The sequence below is a fragment of the Anarhichas minor genome, unplaced genomic scaffold (genome assembly GCF_050575085.1).
Source record: "Anarhichas minor isolate MPS153535 unplaced genomic scaffold, ASM5057508v1 ptg000058l, whole genome shotgun sequence".
NCBI classification, from domain to species: Eukaryota; Metazoa; Chordata; class Actinopteri; order Perciformes; family Anarhichadidae; genus Anarhichas; species Anarhichas minor.
Genome location: NW_027466504.1, coordinates 11,733,870 through 11,752,987, shown reverse-complemented (window position 1 = coordinate 11,752,987; position 19,118 = coordinate 11,733,870). Strand labels below are relative to the sequence as shown.

The 19,118-nt window shown below is 43.2% G+C and overlaps 1 protein-coding gene across 2 annotated transcripts in view; it reads right to left on the bottom strand.

The window, feature by feature from the left end:
• Positions 1–19,118, bottom strand: part of dst (dystonin) — a 97,067-nt gene that overhangs the window by 29,933 nt on the left and 48,016 nt on the right. The window contains exons 37-60 of one of the 2 annotated variants that reach the window (XM_076076549.1): positions 18,456–18,544; positions 18,259–18,367; positions 12,773–17,665; positions 12,529–12,675; positions 12,209–12,424; positions 11,983–12,126; positions 11,662–11,895; positions 10,442–10,594; positions 10,122–10,355; positions 9,660–9,944; positions 8,516–9,064; positions 8,138–8,314; positions 7,022–7,145; positions 6,211–6,419; positions 5,743–6,060; positions 5,479–5,645; positions 5,184–5,340; positions 4,646–4,772; positions 4,419–4,469; positions 3,254–3,489; positions 2,966–3,095; positions 2,396–2,595; positions 1,795–2,293; positions 119–1,587 (exon numbers count right to left, since the gene is read on the bottom strand). In XM_076076549.1, coding sequence (XP_075932664.1) covers positions 119–1,587; positions 1,795–2,293; positions 2,396–2,595; positions 2,966–3,095; positions 3,254–3,489; positions 4,419–4,469; positions 4,646–4,772; positions 5,184–5,340; positions 5,479–5,645; positions 5,743–6,060; positions 6,211–6,419; positions 7,022–7,145; positions 8,138–8,314; positions 8,516–9,064; positions 9,660–9,944; positions 10,122–10,355; positions 10,442–10,594; positions 11,662–11,895; positions 11,983–12,126; positions 12,209–12,424; positions 12,529–12,675; positions 12,773–17,665; positions 18,259–18,367; positions 18,456–18,544 — 10,917 coding nt within the window. The remainder of the gene's footprint in view (positions 1–118; positions 1,588–1,794; positions 2,294–2,395; positions 2,596–2,965; positions 3,096–3,253; positions 3,490–4,418; positions 4,470–4,645; positions 4,773–5,183; positions 5,341–5,478; positions 5,646–5,742; positions 6,061–6,210; positions 6,420–7,021; positions 7,146–8,137; positions 8,315–8,515; positions 9,065–9,659; positions 9,945–10,121; positions 10,356–10,441; positions 10,595–11,661; positions 11,896–11,982; positions 12,127–12,208; positions 12,425–12,528; positions 12,676–12,772; positions 17,666–18,258; positions 18,368–18,455; positions 18,545–19,118) is intronic. The other variant, XM_076076548.1, reaches the window with a different exon arrangement.

The window sequence follows — 19,118 nt, the reverse complement described above, 5'->3', positions numbered from 1 at the left end:
AACTGCTGCTCTGATTTCACATATATTCCATCATCCAACTCAATGACTTATCAACCAACTGATTTCAATGAAACTCTGTTTAGCCAAAATAACAAATGTTTAATTGGAGATAGCATACCTTAAAGGCCTCCAGCTGTTGGTTGATGCCGTCTGTCTCCATGCCGACTGCCTCTTGCGCTGCCTCCTTGCCCACAGCACTGCAAAGTGTATCTTCCGCTTGGTGGAGTTTACCGTACAACTCCTCCAGTTTGGTGAGGGTGTTCTGCACCTGCACTTCTCTGCCCTTAGCCCTGTCCAACAGTTTACCGCTCTGCTTACTCAGAGCATCCAGATCTCTCTTGAGGCCTAACAGGTCAGTTGAGGTTTCAGTCTCCAGCATCTTCTTACAACTGTCTCCGGCATTGGCCGTGTTGGCCATCACCTCTTGCAGCTTTGCCACAAAGCTCTGGATGCTGTCTTGCTGTTCCTTAAGAGTGGCCAAGTCGAGATCCACAGGAGCCATGCCGTCCAGTTCGTCATCCAGGTCTGTGAAACGGGTGAACATCTCACGGATTTGGTTTTGGAACTGCCCAATACCCTGCAGTTTACCCTCCAAGACTTGGCACGTCTCCTCGAGTTTCTTGTTAAGGGTGCTGTAGTCTTGTTCCATGCTGTCAGCCTGCAATAAGAGGTCCGTCACTCCATCAGCATCTGGGACTTCAACCACAAGGTCCTTGGCCAAGGTCTTCAGGTGCTCCACTTGGTTCTGCACTCCTTCTAAACTCTTCTGTTGGGCTTTCATGTTGGTCAGGTTCTTGTTGCTATGTGCCTGCACTCCCTGTGACTCATAGCTATCCACCTGCTTCTTAGCCCCCTCAAGCTGACCCTTCGCCTCTTTGTAGGCATCATTAAAGTCCTTAACTGTGTGTGAGATCTTTTCCAGGGACTCCCTTTTGCTCTGCAGACCTTCGACTACATTGTCCACTCTTTTGCCAATGCTAGCCTTCTCCTCTTCAATAGCGTCAGTGTCTGCGTTGGCCACCTCAAGAAGGCTATCTGCAGCCGCATTGAGCTGCTCCGCCATCCCTCTGTGCTTGTCGACATCCTTCTGGAGAGCTTTCACCTGAGAAATTGAGCTCTCCACAGCGACTGGATCAACAGTGAGTTTGACTCGGCCCTCGCTAGCTTCAATCTCTTGAATCCAGGAGCTGAGCTTCTCTGCATGCTCCTGATACTTCAGAGATTTCTGCAGAGCAGTCTGGAGTTTGTCAGCTTGTTCCACAGAGCTCTTCTTCACCTCCTCCCAGTTGGACGAGAGTGTAGTAAGCTGCCCTTGTAGTGCCAACTTTTCTGCACCATCAGTGTTCTGCAGAAGCATCTCACCTTCCCCAGTGATTGTGTTATAAGCTTCCTTGTGTTCACTGAGAGCCTTCTGGACTTTACTGTGCTCCTCCAGAGTTTGTTGCAGGATGTCCACTTTGGCAGAGATAGGCTGGGGCTTAGACTGGTCCTGGAGCTTCTCACCCAGCCATGACTGGAAGTCTTTGGAGGTCTGTTGGAACTGCTGAGAGCTGGCAAAGGTTGAGTTGAGATGCTCGATCTGTTTTTCTACAACAGAGAAATATGGCAATTAGTGAGTTAAATGCAGCAACATCTCTTGTGCAAAAAGTGGAAACAAAAGGTTGGGACTATTGGAAAGTTGGGAAGTTGCTGTCATAGAATAAATATATCTTACTATGACTCAACACAAATAGAATGCTTCTTTCTTTCCCAACATTACAACACTACATCATTAGGTTAAGTTAGAAGGCCAACCTGCTTTCTCCTCCAGTTGTTTGAAAGGCTTGCTGACACTGTCCAGCTGCCTGGCCAAGTCTGCTTTGAGATAATCCTCAGTCACCATCGCGGTGAGCTCTGCGTTGATGGCCTCAGCCTCCTTCAGCTTCTTCCTCTCCTCTCTCAGCTGTGCCGAGATGTTATGGACATCCTCCAACTGCTTCTTCACGGCTTCGGGCTGGGTGCTGTGTCCCTGATGGTTGGTGAGCTGATTCTCCAGCTGAGTGGCAGTCTGACTGACGCTCTTCAGTAACTCTTGAAACTGCCCCGTCTTCACCACGGCCTGGTCGATAAGGCTGTCTCGCTGGTTCAGCTGTCCTGTGAGGCCTTGCCACTTCTGGGTGACGGCAGTGAGCTGCTCCCTCACCAGCTTCCCACTGGAGGGGTCCTGGTTGCCTGAGGAGCTCAAGATGGCAGAGGCAGCTTCCTCAAGCTGCTCATATTGAGGTTTGCGGCTCTTAAATTCGTTCTGGAGGATCTGGGGGGACAAAATCAGTCAAGAGGAGCATTCCTTTAGAAAATTACAGGACATTCTGGTTCTTGGGAGATGTTTTTTCCAAACAGCATGCACCATGCCTACCTGAACTTGTTGTTTCTGCATCTTAAGCATGTTCGGGTCTATCGAGAGGGGTCCGAGGACACTCATCATCAGCTCTTTTTCTGAAAGCCACTGAACAAGCTGCCGCTCAGTTGTTTGGAAGATGTCTAGGTTCTTGTTGGACTGCTCCAGGTTCTGCTTCCTGTCCTCTACAGAGCCGCTGATATCCGCCCAAGCAGCATCTGAGCAGGAGGGCAGGACAATCACACCAGTCTGCATTAGTCAGCATAACAGCACCTTTCTATCCACTGTCCTACTGTTCTCCTAGCAAAACCTCCCATTGTGCAGGACTTGGCACTGCGAACGTGTTAATTTAACTGGTGTGGCAGAGGGCAGGTAATGAGACACATTCTGTATGCGTGTGATGGGAAGAAGACTAGATGACCAATAGTAATGGTCTAACTTCTCATATCTGTCATTTTGTAGCAGCCTTTACTCTGTGCCATTGCAGTAATGAGATACATATTTTGTCGGCGGGATTCAACATATCTCTGACAGTTTCAGTGACATAAATTACCCAGGACCATCAGGAGACAACACCTTGCTGCATACCTATTTCTGCCAGCATCTGCTTCCATTTTGCAGCCTCGGGGGAGTTCGGATGAGTCCTAATCAAGTTGAGGAGCGTCTCTCTGAGCTTCTGGAGCTTCTCCTGCTTTTGCTTCATGTCATCCTCAAATGCCTGAGAGAATGGAAACAAATTATAATCGCTGAATCTTGTGATTTTCAACTCGAGTGTCATATGCCTATCTTATTCACAGCAGATCAAAGTCAGTGAGGACTGAGTGTATAATACACGTAATTATTCAGGCCATTTACTGAACAACAAGATTTCTGTACCTTCTGCTGTTCAAGCTGTGTTTTCACTGAATCTTTCTCTGTGGCTGTGTTGTTCCAGGACGCTGCAGTCTTTTTCATGTCCCTCAGCCATTCCAACATGTTGTCCGTCTCCTTTTGGGCCTCTTTCACCTCCTCCACCAAACTACTCAGCTCTGCTGCTCGACCTTTCAGCGTCTCCCCGAGGCTCGCGTATCCCTCGTTGACGAATGACATGTTCTGCTGAATTACCATCAGCTCTGAGGACAGCAAAAATAATTCTATTAAATTTACCTTACCGGGGGTTAACGTGTCATCATGAGGTTATGATAACAGTGAGGAGCTGTTAATATAGTGGCCTTATGGTGCAGTAGGTTCAGAATATGAGGAAAGTAACAACCACTCCCAAGTATTTGTGCAAATCTTCGGCTCTTATCAAAGTAAATGATGAATTAAATAAAAGTGGGCCTCAAGATCACTCATATGGAAAGATGTGTTCTTACGTGGCACATACGAGTGATTTAAAAAGTACGAGTCTCCTCAGGGGAAAAACTATCTCTGCAATGATGCTGTTGACAGTAATATTTTCTTTTTACTGTTGTATGATATTTTTGTGATTGAAACTTGGACTCTTATATTGCTATTTGCGGGAGTTGAACATGCTAATGATCAAATCTTGGGAACATGCATCTCCTCATGGACAGGTGGGATTCATCAAGTTTTTACAGTTACAAGCGGTACTGTGAATTTGACTTGGAACAAGTCTCATGGAAAGAAAAGTATGAGAGCTATAGATAGGAATAAAAAAATCTTCCTGCATTAAATGGAAATATTTCTGATCTAATCTTGTGAAATGTCCTCCCTGTGTGTGTGAATGGATGTTTGAGCCTTTAAATGATTCATTTAAGAAAAAGCTTGATGGAAAGTGATGAAATAATTCACTCCCTATGGAGTTTGGCTGAGACTTAATTGCTCTAATGGGCCAACAAAAAAGTAAAAAAGCAATAAACTCCCTATTTTTTCCTGTAACTTTATTACTCATAAACTGAACATACTGTGTCAGTGATCTTTGTTTCGCATAGAGCCACCACAGCCAGAGCAGTGTTTTGAAAACCAGCCATAACCGCTACACACATGACACTACAAACAATGCATTTACACAGCAGCATCCATATACACACTTGATTACCTTTATTTGTTAGATAGGAATGGCTCGCTGGACCACCACCATTAGTAAGAGCTGATGCAAAAGACATAAGACAAAGCTTGAGTAAAGGACAGGCAGACGGTCTAGAACATCTTTCCACAATCTCCAATGGTTAGTGAGCACACAGTACTCAGAAGTGCACCCAAACACCATGCTTCCCATTCCACTGAATGATTCAAACATTTGAGGTTAAGTATGCCGATTTTTACCTGACTTGTTAGCGGTCTTTGTCTTGGCGGGGGATGTGAGGAATGTCATGAGGCTGTATAGCGCTGATCCCTTACTGTTCAGGTCTTGGACAGCAGGGTCTTTGAAGGTCCACTCATCTAGTAATCCCTGATTAATCAGACAGATACATGGTATATACTGTAGGAGCATGGCATTTATAACACATGATTTCTGAAAAGAGAGGTTGTCTGTGAGGTTTTATTTGTATTCTTTGCTTTCCAGGATCTACTTCAGGGATCCTGTGAAGCAAATAGTCGTTCTGCTGGACAATATAATGTTTCACTCCCATATCTGTCCTGTGTAAACACATACCATCCATCCATCATTAGTTGGCAGGGAAAGCAGGTTGGAATGGTGGGGAGTTTAGGGAGGGTAGGACTATAACCTATTAAAACACACTTACATCTATCTATTGCAAAACACACAGACTTCTCTGGATGCAAAGTGCAACGTCAACGGCTTCTGTTCCAGCACTTAAAGTGCAGTTAGACAATTTAGTTTATTAATCTCATGACTCACAGTGACTATCTGCAGGTCCTTCTCCAGACTTTTCACACTGCTGCTCGGCTGAACCACAGGTACTTTCTCATTGGTCTGCTCCAGCCACTTGGTGAGAGCGCTAGCTGCAGATCTGAAGTCTCCTAGCTGGTCCTGACAGGATGACACCTCCTCTTCCCTGTAGCAGACAAGAATCAGTCACATCATGCATCCGTCTGTACATTATACAACCATTACTGTAAAGGAAAAGGATGTTATATTTGTTAAACGTGGAAATACAAGAACCTTATGTTTCCCTCCCATTGACCCAGCTTACTTTTCGTTGACGGTGTCTTTGAAGGTGCTGAAAATATTTGAGAGATTGTCCATCTTGCTCTGGATCTGGGCTTTGTTTCCATCGGGGCATATTTCAGACAGCTCCTTGGACAGAGTCTGCAGCTTCTCCAAATCACTGGCATGTTCAGCCATCTCAGCTTTAGTGTTCTGCAGAGAAATGACATGTAACATTTTTGGTGAAAATGTTACATTACTTCAAGACACCACCATTTATGGATGTAAACATAGTCAGCGGTGTAGTTACCTGCATCAGCTGAGACAGTTCATTGAAGGTTTTCCCCGGCCCTTCTGTCTCATGTAGATCTTGTGAGCGCTTCACAACAAACTGCTGAACTTTATCTGTAACCTTCTCGAACTGTTCCACCTTTTCCTTCAGCTGCTCCAGCTGGGACACTTTTTGCTTATGCTTGTTACATGAATCAGAGAAGCGCTGGGAGAGAGCATCCATCTTAGTCTGCAGAAGGGCAGCAGCAGAGGGATCTGCTGTCTCCACAAACTTCTTCACCTTGGCTTTCATGGCTGAGATGCTGCTCTGGCGACTTGCTATGTCCTGCTCTAATGCCTTAAGAAAATACAGGATGGAAAACAGGTTTAATGGCTAAATAAAGTGAATATGGAGCTAGAAAAAGACACAAATCAGCCACAGACAGCATCAAATAATAGATACAGTATCTGGTTATTGGACTGCTAAAATGATGAGAAGAGTACATACTGCTTCTTTGCTGAGGATATCTCCAATGGATGCAGAGTCCAGGGGGATTTGTCCTTTATCTTTCACACTGGCCTCCACTCCCTCCATCCATCCCATCATCTCATCCAAACCATCCTGGACACTCATGGAGCGAGTCAGGGTGATCTGCAGTTTCTCATTGCGATCACTCACAGACTTGGAGAGATTGTCGTAGCGCTCAACTATGTCATCTACAGCGAAGGTAAACACACCAGGTTATGTTTAAATCGGAACATCTTCTCATTGTTTGGGACACACTGTGAGATGAACATTTCAAACCAAAGCTGTAACTTATTTGACATTCATGAGTGTCTTAAGGATAAACGTTTTGCGAAGGATTACATCCACTAAGATAGAGTAAAAGCATTTTTACGTGTAAGCCAAGAAACTAATGACTGGAGAGAAGGAATATAAATGAGACACTCCAAAAGCTATATTTCCCTCTGATACCTTGTGTCAACTTTAGAAAAAGGATGGCAGACACTTTGAGGTATGATGACATTGTTGCCAACTGACAATGAACAGTCTGCTTGCTTAACAACCTACCTACAAGTTGCAAGTTGCAAAACTCACATTTTGCAGGGCAATGAGATTGATAAACTTTAAGCCTCTCCTTTGAAATACTTTATTTTGAAACTTCCCCAAGCATTTCAGAGATATTTCCATGCCTGGCATCTTCCAATTTGCCGATTTTAAGGCCGAAATTATTTGAGTGTCAATAATGACACATAAAATCATTAAAATTCTCTATAGGTGGTGCAAAACCTGATCCCTACTTTGATTTGTCCCTCACCTACTGTCTCCTGGATGTCATCTGAGTTGCTCAGCAGGTCTCCTTCAGATGTTATCAAAGACTCAACTGCTTTGCGTAGTGTGTCAATAGCAGTCTGATGTCCTGTCATCTGACCTTGTAGGGCCTGTGGATCAATAGGAAAAAGAAAAATTAAACAGTATCCACATATATAAATGTCCTCTGTCTACTTTTAAACTGTACTGTACAGATTATGCATTTCACTTGTGTGGTAGATTGAAGATAAAAAAGTGATAATGTGCAACAATGTTTGGATAATATCTGCTGTAAATAGGAAATATATAGTGATTCCACAGATATGTTTAGATGTACCTGTCTGCCTCGACTTCTACACTTACAGAAAGGCTTTGGAGTATTTGCAGTGATTTGTAACCAAAGCCAGATGAACAGCGTTTCTCAGTTGGCCCACAGGCGCCTCTTATCTTGGCATATCTCTGCTGTAAGTCACTACCTTCCTACAGAGAAATGTTCAAGCTAACTGCTGCCAAAAGCTTTTGACACAAAGAAAGCATCGTTTCTTATCCTCCTGTAGGCTTCACATAACCAGAGTTAAACTATTCACATGTGGGTTTGAATTTGAACACAGAGCTAAAAATAACTGTGTTATATTTAAGTCAGTGGAAACACTGTATATGGTAAGGCAGGTCTATTGTGCCGTGACCTTATAACCCAGTCAATGCTCCCAAGTTCTGCATGTGTTACTTCTTAATAAAGCTTTTCTTTATTTCTCTACTTAGAATACTCATAACCTAACATCCATTAAAGTTCACATCACATTGATGAATCTTTGCGATGCAACCGCTGCATTGCAATTTCCCCCGGGCTGAATAAAGTTGTATATCATCTGATCAAATCAAACACCAGACTTGTTGAATTTTAACTGTAAAGATCCAATTATCATCAAAATGTAATGCATCATATGGGAAGAAAGATCATAAAGGCTTTTTTCATATGACTCCTGTGTTGGCCTCAAGAATTAGAGAGGCCTCACAGAAATATGAAGAAAGTGTACATCCAGGTAAAGAAGACCACAATCTGAGAAACGTCTGAGCACTCAATATCCTAAGTGCGACAGTTCTGGCTTGCAGTTTTTCTTGCCTTGGTCTCCTCCAGCTGTTTCTGTAGTGTTTGTGGGTCAGCTGCTATGGCCTCGGATTGCTGCTTCCTCGCCTCCTCCTCTGAGCTGTTGAGCCACTTCAATAGACCAGCGTTCGAGTCGTCATATTTTTTGTATTTGTCAACCACATCTTTGAGGTTGTTGCCGAGCTGATTGCACTGAAACAAAGGAAAATAAGTGATACTCTATGTGTGATATAATATATTCAGATAACAGTCTCTGACACTCAAATTCTCGCAGTGCTCACAGAAGACAGCGTGACGTATTAGTTTTGAATGAAGACAAATGCTTCCACCCAGTGGCAAGAGAAAGTCATTGCAACCTCTCTAGACCCATGTGATCAGCTGCCGACTAAATACCTGTGAATGTAGTGTTTTGTATCTGCTGGCTGCTGAATCCAACTTGTCCTTGACAGCAGAGCAGGTTCCTGAAGTATCAACATCCAGCAGAGCGTTCTTAGCCGCAGAGTCAGCCAATCCACAGGCGTTAGCCACATCCAGCACTTTCTGTCCTGACATGGTGATGAAGCGAAGGTCCCCTTTGTGGGAAATCACATCTTCTGAGAAGCTTCTCTGTCGCTGGAGTTTATCACTGAGGATATTAAGGGAGCTTGCAGCAGTGCCCAGCTGCTCTATCTCTCCCTCCGCCTGGTCTAACCAGCCGACAAACTCCTCACAGTCACCCTGGAACTTCTTCAGCTCCTCCTGGACACACTGCACCTGCTTCATCTGCTGTTCCGCCTGCGTCAGGGAGGCCTCGTAGCGTCCCTTCAGCTCCTGGATGTTCTTCTGCAGTTTCTCCTTCTCCTCCGGAGACAGCACGTTTGCCTGCTTGTCGAGCAGAGCCTGAGCTGACTGGGTGGCCATGATCAGATCCTGCTGCTGGGACAGAATCTCCTGATGACGGGCCTGTGGGAACGATGAAGACTTGAGGATGCAGAACCAATACATATAAATGTGATTATTATCTTTTCGTATACATTTTTTAAACATCGTTATATAATTTATACTATTTTCTTTTTTCATTTTGTCTTTACTGTATTTAAAGGCTGGTCTACAGTATCAACTTTTCTTGTTTCTTTAACCTCAAATTTTGAGTCTGCTAAATACTATTAAACTCAATTGTTAAATGTTTTACCTGTATCTACATTTCACAATGTAATCCATCTCTTCATCCTCATCTTTTCCAATGCCAAGTCATATTTTAATTAGACTTTCTTTTTTTTAAATCAAGATAAAGTTAACTGTTTATTTTTCTAATTAAATAACATTTTGCAGCTTTTATATTTGTTGGCATTTACTGTTTAACAGATCTAGAAATTGATATACAACATTTTGATTTTATTGCTACTTTCTGCATTTCTTTGCTACTTGTGTCTTTTACTTTTAGATTTACTCATGATGTTCTGTCTGTCTCAAGTAATACCAAAAAAACTCCCAGATGAAAGTATGAACTGCTGAGTAACAATTCTCTCTCTACATCTTTGCAACAATCCAACTATACCTTGACCCTGTCACACTGCTTATCGAGCTGCAGGGAGGCGTCGTTCTTCCCGCCGGTCTCTCTGCCAAAATCATTTTCAGTGGCCTGTAAAGCGTTTCCATTGGCATCGTCATCCGCTCCTATCGGTCCCGTGGGTGAGGTTTCTTCTGGCAGGTTTCCATTCTCTTTACTTATATGGTCAGCTTGATTCAGATCGCTCTCGTTTTCATTCCCTATGTTGGATATCCAGTCCAGGAGACCTTCGATTTTGTTCTTACTTTCTTCAAGCCGCTCAACAGCTGCTGCCTGAAAAGACAGATGGATTACAGACCAACAACATACTGAAAAGAGAGAAATCAATATAAAACGTTGACGTTAAGTTTAGCAATGTGATAATAACGCTGAAATAACAATCTAAAATATGATGCATTACATAGTTTTTACAGACAACACAAACTGTATGGAGGTAATCTGAACTCTGACCTTTTCGCTCTCCTGTTTGATGGCTGTGGTAACAACCTTCTCCAAGTCCTTCCTGGACTCCTCGGCCCGCTGGTTGATGAGTTTGGCTTTGCTTTTCGCCTCCTCCAACTTGCTCTCAATGATGGCGATTTGATCGGGCATCAGCTTGCTCCGGTTTTCCTCCAGAAACTTTTTAGTGCTGGTGATGACGTCATTCAAGGCACTGGCATTTGTCAACACGTCTTTTTGCAGAGCCTTGATATCAGGAGGAGGAATGAAACTGATGAAAACTTGGACGCATACTGTGCTTCTTAAAAAGCAAAATAAAATGTATTTCAAACCTGGTGCTCCTGCTGGTACTGCTGCAGGTCTGTGACACACTCAGCATTTCCAGCCTGTTGCTGATGACCCATCAGCTGGTTTTCTGTCAGGGTGAGATCATCACACACTTCCTCCAACTTCTCTGTAAACTCCTTGTGTTTCTCCAACAAAGACTGTCAAACAAGAAGGAAAAACCGCCAGGTAAATATCACAAAAGGCTGTGATTAAACACATTCACATGTACACTCCATAAAGCATTCCCATGAAACAAACCCCCAAAATCCTACAACAGAGTTCAGGGTTATTTCTTTGGTCTGAATCAATATTTGGGAACAAAAACATCAAAACAAGGGAAGAGAAACGATTCAAGCACTTAGAGGTAACATGCAAATTCTGCTTTAGTATACATTTCCTTCTTCATAACAGTGTATAAATCTAGTATGCTGTAAACATGCTATTTCGCCATTTGCCACTTTGGTCTCGAGATAGTAATAAGCACATTGTGTCCTGTGTGTTATTGGGTTTGTTGTGTGTGAACGGGTTCCAACAGAGAAGGTGCATTTTGTCCACTGTTAATTGTTCACTGGTGTCTTGGAGGCCTGTAGGATATAACCAGCACAAAGAGTTAGTCTGCAGCAGCGATCAAGCACGTGAGCATGCAAAGTTGTTATTTTTCCTAAACATTTAAGGCATTCACAGTAGAACCTTTTTTCAAACACATTGAAATATGGTGCAAACTATAAACGCTGGGATACTGTTGATTACTCATTACTTTGAAAAAGTCTAATTATCAATCCAAATCCACAAAAATCCACATTGAAGTTCAATATTTGTACAAATAAAATTTTAGAGCTGATAAATCATTTTTGTTTTGATGTCTGAGGGTCAGATGTCTCACTCAAATTTGGAAAGAAATTGTGTGCTAATAATGTCAAACCACATATGTGAAAATGCCTTAATAATAATTAATAATTCATATTTTTGTTGTTAACTCTAACACGTCTACATGTACTGCATGTGTTCATTTAATATGTTTAAGTTGATCTACTTTTTATTCTTATCCACAAATGATACTTCCAATTCTTAAATCTGACCAGTAACATGCTTACACAGCCCACTCTACATGCACTATAAGCATTCATTATTAACTTTCATTTTCATTCAGCAAACCAAACATGTATATATAGTTGTTTTTGTAAGGAGACATATGTGATATGCTCTTGTATTGCCACAGGCAGACCTTCTCCTGGATCTCCCTCTCCCTGGTGTCCAGTAGGACATCCAATGCGCTCCTCTGGGTGACAAGCCTCTCTGTCTGGTCCCTGAATGCTCGCTGAGTTGTGCTGAGGAACTTGAGGAGGTAGCTGCTCTGAGCCGGACTCAGAAACTGAGCGTGCTCAGAAATAAAGCACTGGATATCAAATGTGGCATCCTCTAACTTGAGCCTGGCTTCTTTTAGCATCACCTCTGAGTCCTGGAGGAAAAGACGGAAATGTGAAGAGTACGTTTCTGTAACTACTGTAGATTATGGATGTTTAAAATTACATTCATTTAAAGATACCCTGTTCTGCTGAATCAAATGTTTCAGTGTGTCCACATCACATGGTTTTAAATCCACGTCACACATTCCTGAGTTGTTCTGGATGAGGCCCGCTAGTTCATCAAGTTCACCAAGATGTTTCTGGTACGTTGATTCCAAATGCATCTAAAAAAAAAAATCACATTTAAAGAAGTCAATAGCTGATGCAACTATGACATCACTTTAATTACTTGCAGTGAGCACTGACCTTTCCAGTTTCCATCGCTTGAATTAGGGAGTGACTCCTTTCTGCACACATTTGGGAAACAGCAGTAAAGTTTTGCTCTAAATCCAGATATGTCGAGGACAAATCTTGGTGGATCTGTATGGGAATGTCCTCATCAGCAGAATTTAAGAGCTGTTGGGCTTTCTCCATATCTGCTGTCAAAACACCAGCCAGTCGAGAAAGTTGGGACTCCAGAGACTGGATAACAAAAGCACAGTTGGTCAGGAACTAATGCATACATGTACGTACATAAGAGAAAAGTTGAGAACATATAATATTGTTTGATATTGTTCATGTCTAACCTGAAAATCCTGTTTTTGAATCTGCAGTTCTTCCATGTTGTTGCCAATGGCTGCCTGGATTAAAAGGTCTTTTCTGACATCTTCTAAAACATCGGCGTGATCCTGCAGTCTCCCAACACACTCCAAAAAATCCTGGATGGAGAACAGCTAAGGTGAAAGAAAACAAAAAAACAAAAGAGAAGATGTCACTTATCAAAAACTAAGGGAGGGGGTTGCCTTAACACTGAAACAACATGACAAGTACCTTATTTTTGACCTCCTCAACTTTGCAGGAATCTGAGCTGCCAGACGACTGAGGAGACGGTGGGTGACTGTCTGCAGCAGAGCGACAGTGACCCGAGTCATCTTCTGCTGACTCCCCATCTTCTCCCTCTGAGCTCTCCTCCTTGATGCTCTCCAGTGTGTGCCATCGCTCCTCCTGAGAGTCTCCCCCCAGAGAGTCTCTTCCCAGAGAGTCTCCCCCCAGTGCAATGTTTAGAGTGTCCATCACCTCCTGAAGCATTGAAAGGTCTTGGCTTGAGGAAACAGTCTTAAGAACCTGCAGCAGTTGCAGCTGGATGTTCGGAGCATCGGACTGCTCTGTCTTTTCACCGACTTTCTCTTCCTGCACTATCAGTTCTGAGTTTCCCATGTCTTTGTTGTTTGAACTGAGGGCGTCTTGCTTCAACACATCCATGAGAAGGTCTGGGTGACTGCTCTCTATAAGTCCATGAGGTGTGTCTTTCTCCTGAAAGCCAGCTTGGTCTAAAGTTTGTGGAGGGTTCTGAAACACTTCGATAGAGCTTTCAGTGTCCCGGGTTTGTGCCTTATGCAAATCACTGACATCAGTCCCCTTTGTAATCCCTTCCCCCTCGTCATCTACGTTTGTCCTTACAGCATTAGAAAACACTGATGAGGAAGCATCAGACGCGACGTAGCTGTCTGACAGGAGATCAGTATCTACCTGGAGATGCTCAGGAGCACACACAGGTAGTCGGTTTTCCTCTTGTAGAATATCAGATGCGAAACCTAATCCCAAAATAGTTTCAGACAGTCCCGAGTTATTGTCTGACCCAGAAACATTTTCACCAATTTTTTCTTTATCTATTGCCGTCTGTGCATATGTTGACGCGGATATCTGCTCTGTGTCAGTGGTGACTGTGAAGATGTCCTCATGTTGCCTCTCTGGGGAAAGACCGCCTGTGCTTAACTCAACATCCTCTGCAGCACTCTGCTGTGAATCTTTACCAGCCAACACTGTTTCAAGAGAAACTCTGCTGGTAGTTTGAGTGTGGTGCTCTAAATCTTCACCACCGAAACACTGAAGATGAATAGCATTTGTTGCGGTGACTTCATCGGAAACAGCGGGTGACTGTGGAGATCTCTCACCAACAAGCATACTCTGACCATTTTGAGAGCAGCTGGGCTCCGATCCAACACTAAACTCACTTTCTGAATGAAGTGCTGCTTGCTGAGGTAATGTGATTCTGCTGCCATCGTCTGTATTGTTGTTATCATAGTTACCGTTTCCCTCTGAGATGATTGCACTTTCGACCAAGTCTCTGGGTGATAAGTAATCTACACTCGGAGTTGGCTCGCCGTCCAAAGGTAACTGAAGTGCACATGTGTCATTCTCTGTTCTGCGTTCCTCACATGACACATCGTGTGACGAGGAAACGTCTAAGTCACTCTCACTAACGGTCTGATTCCCCACTTGGGCGATGAAAAAATCGTTATCAATAGGTGAGCTGTCAGATTTGGAGGGATTAATAGAAGTTAAATATTGAGTCTGGCTTTCTGGATCAGCGCTAGATGGACGTGACTGTGTGGTTGGAGCAACGCTTTCTATCACAACATCCGTATCGGTCAGCTGACTATTGATTACAATCTGTGAGTCACTGTCTTCAGCTAGTAAAGGAGATTTGCCAACGAGATGAAGACACTCTGCAGTAAACTGACTCCATGAGGAGGGTGAGCTCATCCGAGACTCATGATCGCTAACTGAGGAAGGGGAATGATGAAGATAATTACTCATCTCTCCTACATATCCTGTTGTCTCACAATCTACCTCTGCCTCTACATTATCCCCCTCTTCTTCATTATTTGCCTCCTCATTAGTCAGATCAAGCACCTTAACAGCACCCTCCCTCTCAGTCTGCATGTTTTCAGCCTCATTATTATTATTAATTAAACCTAGATTGTGATCATCAGAGATGGAGTGAATGACGTTTTCTTCTGGGTAACTGCTGGCTTCAGGGTGTAAGTCAACACGGTCATCTGTAACTGATCCAGACTGCACTGACTCACTGATACTAATGCTGCAACCAGACCTCAAAAGGCTTTGCTGCTCTATTACACTGAGAGCAATATTTGAGGATATGGATGCATCGGACGCTGACATTGTGTCCTCCTCATCTCCTACAACACTTTGTTTTTCATGTGACTGCAGGTCGAGCAGTTTCATCGCTGTCGTCTCGTTAACTAGTCCCTGGCTGAGAGCTGCCTCCAGGTCATAACGCCTCCCACAGGTGACATCTAAAATGTCCCGTTCCCCCACTTGTGCTTTCAGAAGATGAATAGCATAGTCTTGCTCATTTTGGCCCTCCAACACGCCCTCAGAGCGTACAATCTCATCCTGAGTAATATCTGTACTTGTATTAATAACCTGTGAGTCACTGTCTTCAGCTAGTAAAGGAGATTTGCCAACGAGATGAAGACACTCTGCAGTAAACTGACTCCATGAGGAGGATGAGCTCATCCGAGACTCATGATCGCTAACTGAGGAAGGGGAATGATGGAGATAATTACTCATCTCTCCTACATATCCTGTTGTCTCACAATCTACCTCTGCCTCTACATTATCCCCCTCTTCATTATTCGCCTCCTCATTAGTCAGATCAAGCACCTTAACAGCACCCTCCCTCTCAGTCTGCATGTTTTCAGCCTCATTATTATTATTAATTAAACCTAGATTGTGATCATCAGAGATGGAGTGAATGACGTTTTCTTCTGGGTAACTGCTGGCTTCAGGGTGTAAGTCAACACGGTCATCTGTAACTGATCCAGACTGCACTGACTCACTGATACTAATGCTGCAACCAGACCTCAAAAGGCTTTGCTGCTCTATTACACTAAGAGCAACATTTGAGGATATGGATGCATCGGACGCTGACATTGTGTCCTCCTCATCTCCTACAACACTTTGTTTTTCATGTAACTGCAGGTCGAGCAGTTTCATCGCTGTCGTCTCGTTAACTAGTCCCTGGCTGAGAGCTGCCTCCAGGTCATAACGCCTCCCACAGGTGACATCTAAAATGTCCCGTTCCCCCACTTGTGCTTTCAGAAGATGAATAGCATAGTCTTGCTCATTTTGGCCCTCCAACACGCCCTCAGAGCGTACAATCTCATCCTGAGTAATATCTGTACCGTCTGATTCACTACAAAGTGACTCAGTGTTGTGTTGTGGAAGCGTTTGACGGCAGGATTCCATTGAACACTCTGAGTCAAACATCCTCGACGGAGAGCCAACATTTGTTCTGTTCAGGGAGCATAAAGGTTGACTAAACATTTGATATAAGTCTTTACTATCAGCATCTTCATCATCAATTTGGAAACTATTTCGACAACCTCTCTCTTCAAAATCTTCTGACTCTGTCCAGTTTGAGTTGCTGTGAAACGGGGTTTCCTCCGCTACACCAGTCTCTGTGGTATCCATTCCAAGGCCATCATCGAAAAATTCCTGTTTTAGAGGCTCATCATCTGCAGATGTTTTTTCATCAAAGCTAATTCTTCCATCAACAAAATGATGCTGATCAAATGTGTGTTGCCCGTATTTCATCAACTCCTCTGTCTCCTCATTTATGTGCAGCGGTATCTCTAAATCGACCCGCTCTGAAAGCTCTCCAACATTTAAAGTCAGAGAAGTCACATTTCTCTCAGTGTTTTCAGAAAACACTGAATCTCCAAGAAAAATTTTAACCATTTTACTCAGCTGTCTGTCGAGTATTAGGACCCTCTGTCTTGACTCGGGATCTATGTAACTGTTCAACATTAGGTAGGAGATGAACAGCTGAGTCGCCTCTGCATGAGTCGGGATGTTATCGACTTCTAAGCAATCTGCAGCATGATGGCATCCGTCAACTGTGAGTTTTTTGTACATAAGCCAAGATGAAAACTTGTCGTTAAGGTGATCATCCTCAGGAAACACATCAGGAATTTCGACAGATTTCACAATCTCTGCTGTGTAAGTGTCAATCAAACCGTTCTGAACGGCGCAGTTGATGTCTACCACCTCTGAGTTTTCTGGAATGTAAAAAGCTGCTATCTTTTCCCGATTACTGAACACTGTGCTGGTGAACTCATCACTGGTGATCTGCTGGTCATACTGGAATGAGGTGGACACAGTTTGGATTTCCCCACAACGAGGCAACACGAGTCCCATAAACTGCTGCTGATTTTCAAGCACAATGAGTGTGCTGTTAGAGCGCATCAAATCACACTGAACGGCTGCATCCACCTTTAGCCCTTCACGATTACTCACAACTTCCTCTGTCATGGTCTCCTGGTCACTTAAACCTTCAGGAAAAGACCTCAAAGTGTTAATACTCCTCCCTGATGTCAGTGATTTATTTCTGCTGAGGCACTTTAATATCAGTCTATTAACCTCCTGCACTGGCTCTAAGAGTGAGACATCTTCAGCAGCGCTGGGATTAATCTTATCCTGACTGGTCTTTTGCCTCTGAAGGATCTCTACGTAGACAGAAGCAGATATTACACCGCACTGAAAAGCACTCTCCAGGGTCAGTGTGTCTCCCGTGTAGCACACGTTCAATCCATCACGGACTTCTTTGACCTCTATCATCTTGATGATCGGGTCTTCACACGTGGCCCCTTCCCTAGCTGCTGCTATGTCAGAGAGCGACACAGAAGAGACGTGTGTGCACTCGGTTGCTTCGTTCAGCTTTGGCAAGTGGTCCAGCGTGGATTGGTAAAGGAGATCTTGTTTGAAAGCATCTTCCCGGTCCAGACAGACATGCGGCTCCGACTGAAAGAGGTTGGAGGTCACAGGTTGGGCGTCTGGGAGAGCGACCCCAGTTATCTGATCAATCAGGCCACTCGAGGTTCCGGTCCCAGGCCCTGCACCACTGGATTTTAAATCCTAAAGAAAATGACAATTTTACAAATTGTAGAACTGCTTTCAGCAACACAATCTGTATTATTTATTGTGTCAAATTTGCAATGAAATTATTCAAAAGCAAGACAAAATGTATACTCACCAGACAAATATGTTAAAAGATCATGTGCACAAGTGCAAGACTGCATCAGGGTTGCAACAGGAGAGCGACGGATAATACATTTAAAGCTATCATGCGTCTCTGGGAATGCAGTATCCAGCATCTTGCAAAAACAGGGTAGTTAATCACATCGCATACTGTAGGTAAAGGGTTATGTGTCATATCTGTTATCCTGTTGAAGTCAAGCACATTAATATGGGGAAATTTAGGTCCAAAGCCAGGCGCAACTAAGCATGTTTACAGCATACTCAGATTTTCTGGGAATCAATTGTATAAATGTTGATTCTATCCCCAATGTAAGAGAATAAAAAGAGAGAGACAAAAAGACAACTGCTCACACTGTACTGAGGAGAAGAGGAGAAACGTTAGTCATGCAGCTGAACATCAGGTGGCGCTGTTTTCTAACACACTATAAGAAACAAATGCAAACAATAGAAGAAACAGCCAAGTGTCCAACCTCTTCTGCAGAGGTTGTCTGATCTGAACAATGTTGGGAGAGTTCACTGTAGGCCTGATTGAGCGTCTTCAGCTGCTCCTGGGCCTTTTCTCTTTCCTCCTCAGTCATTCTGTCAGACAAAACACAAAGAATGATGCTGACAGACTTCAAACAGCTGTTGAAGTATTGCGCATGTCGGTCACAGTAGCTAAACGTACTTGTCACTGTGTTTGTTCAGCATCATTTGCGTGGCTCTCAGTGCTTCTGCGATTTGTTCCTTCTTAGTGACCATTTCCTCAACGGACACCTAGAACATCAAACAGGGGCGTGTTAACACTTTATGTGCAGTACACCAACTCTTCTTTACTTTTATAGGACTACTCTTTGAGTAGTTGTCATACAATATTGTATTCCTGAATACCACTTTAGAAAACAGGGACACAAAACTCACACAGTACTCACAAGTACTCACACACTAGAATTGTTTGAAAGGACTGATTTACATTTTGCAATTGAATTATTCATACAAGATATATCAATTGATTTATGAAGAAAACTGTGCACTCCAGTGACTTTGTGATATGTTTGTATTGGCTTGTATTGTGCATTATTTTTTCTCTTCCTTCCATGGAGGGACAGAATATTCTAAACACATTCAGAGAGATGGTTTCATAATTTGACAAAGTAAAAACAAAAAATAAGGAAGTCCAAAGCTGTCATTATTATTTAATTGTTGGAATTGGAATTTTATTTATATTTTTGGATGTATAATGTAAAAGAAAATGTAAATAATATTTTTTTCATTAAACAAACCCTACGAACATATTTTTATGTGTAGTAAAACAATACACTTATAAACGTATTAACAATAAGAATCAAAC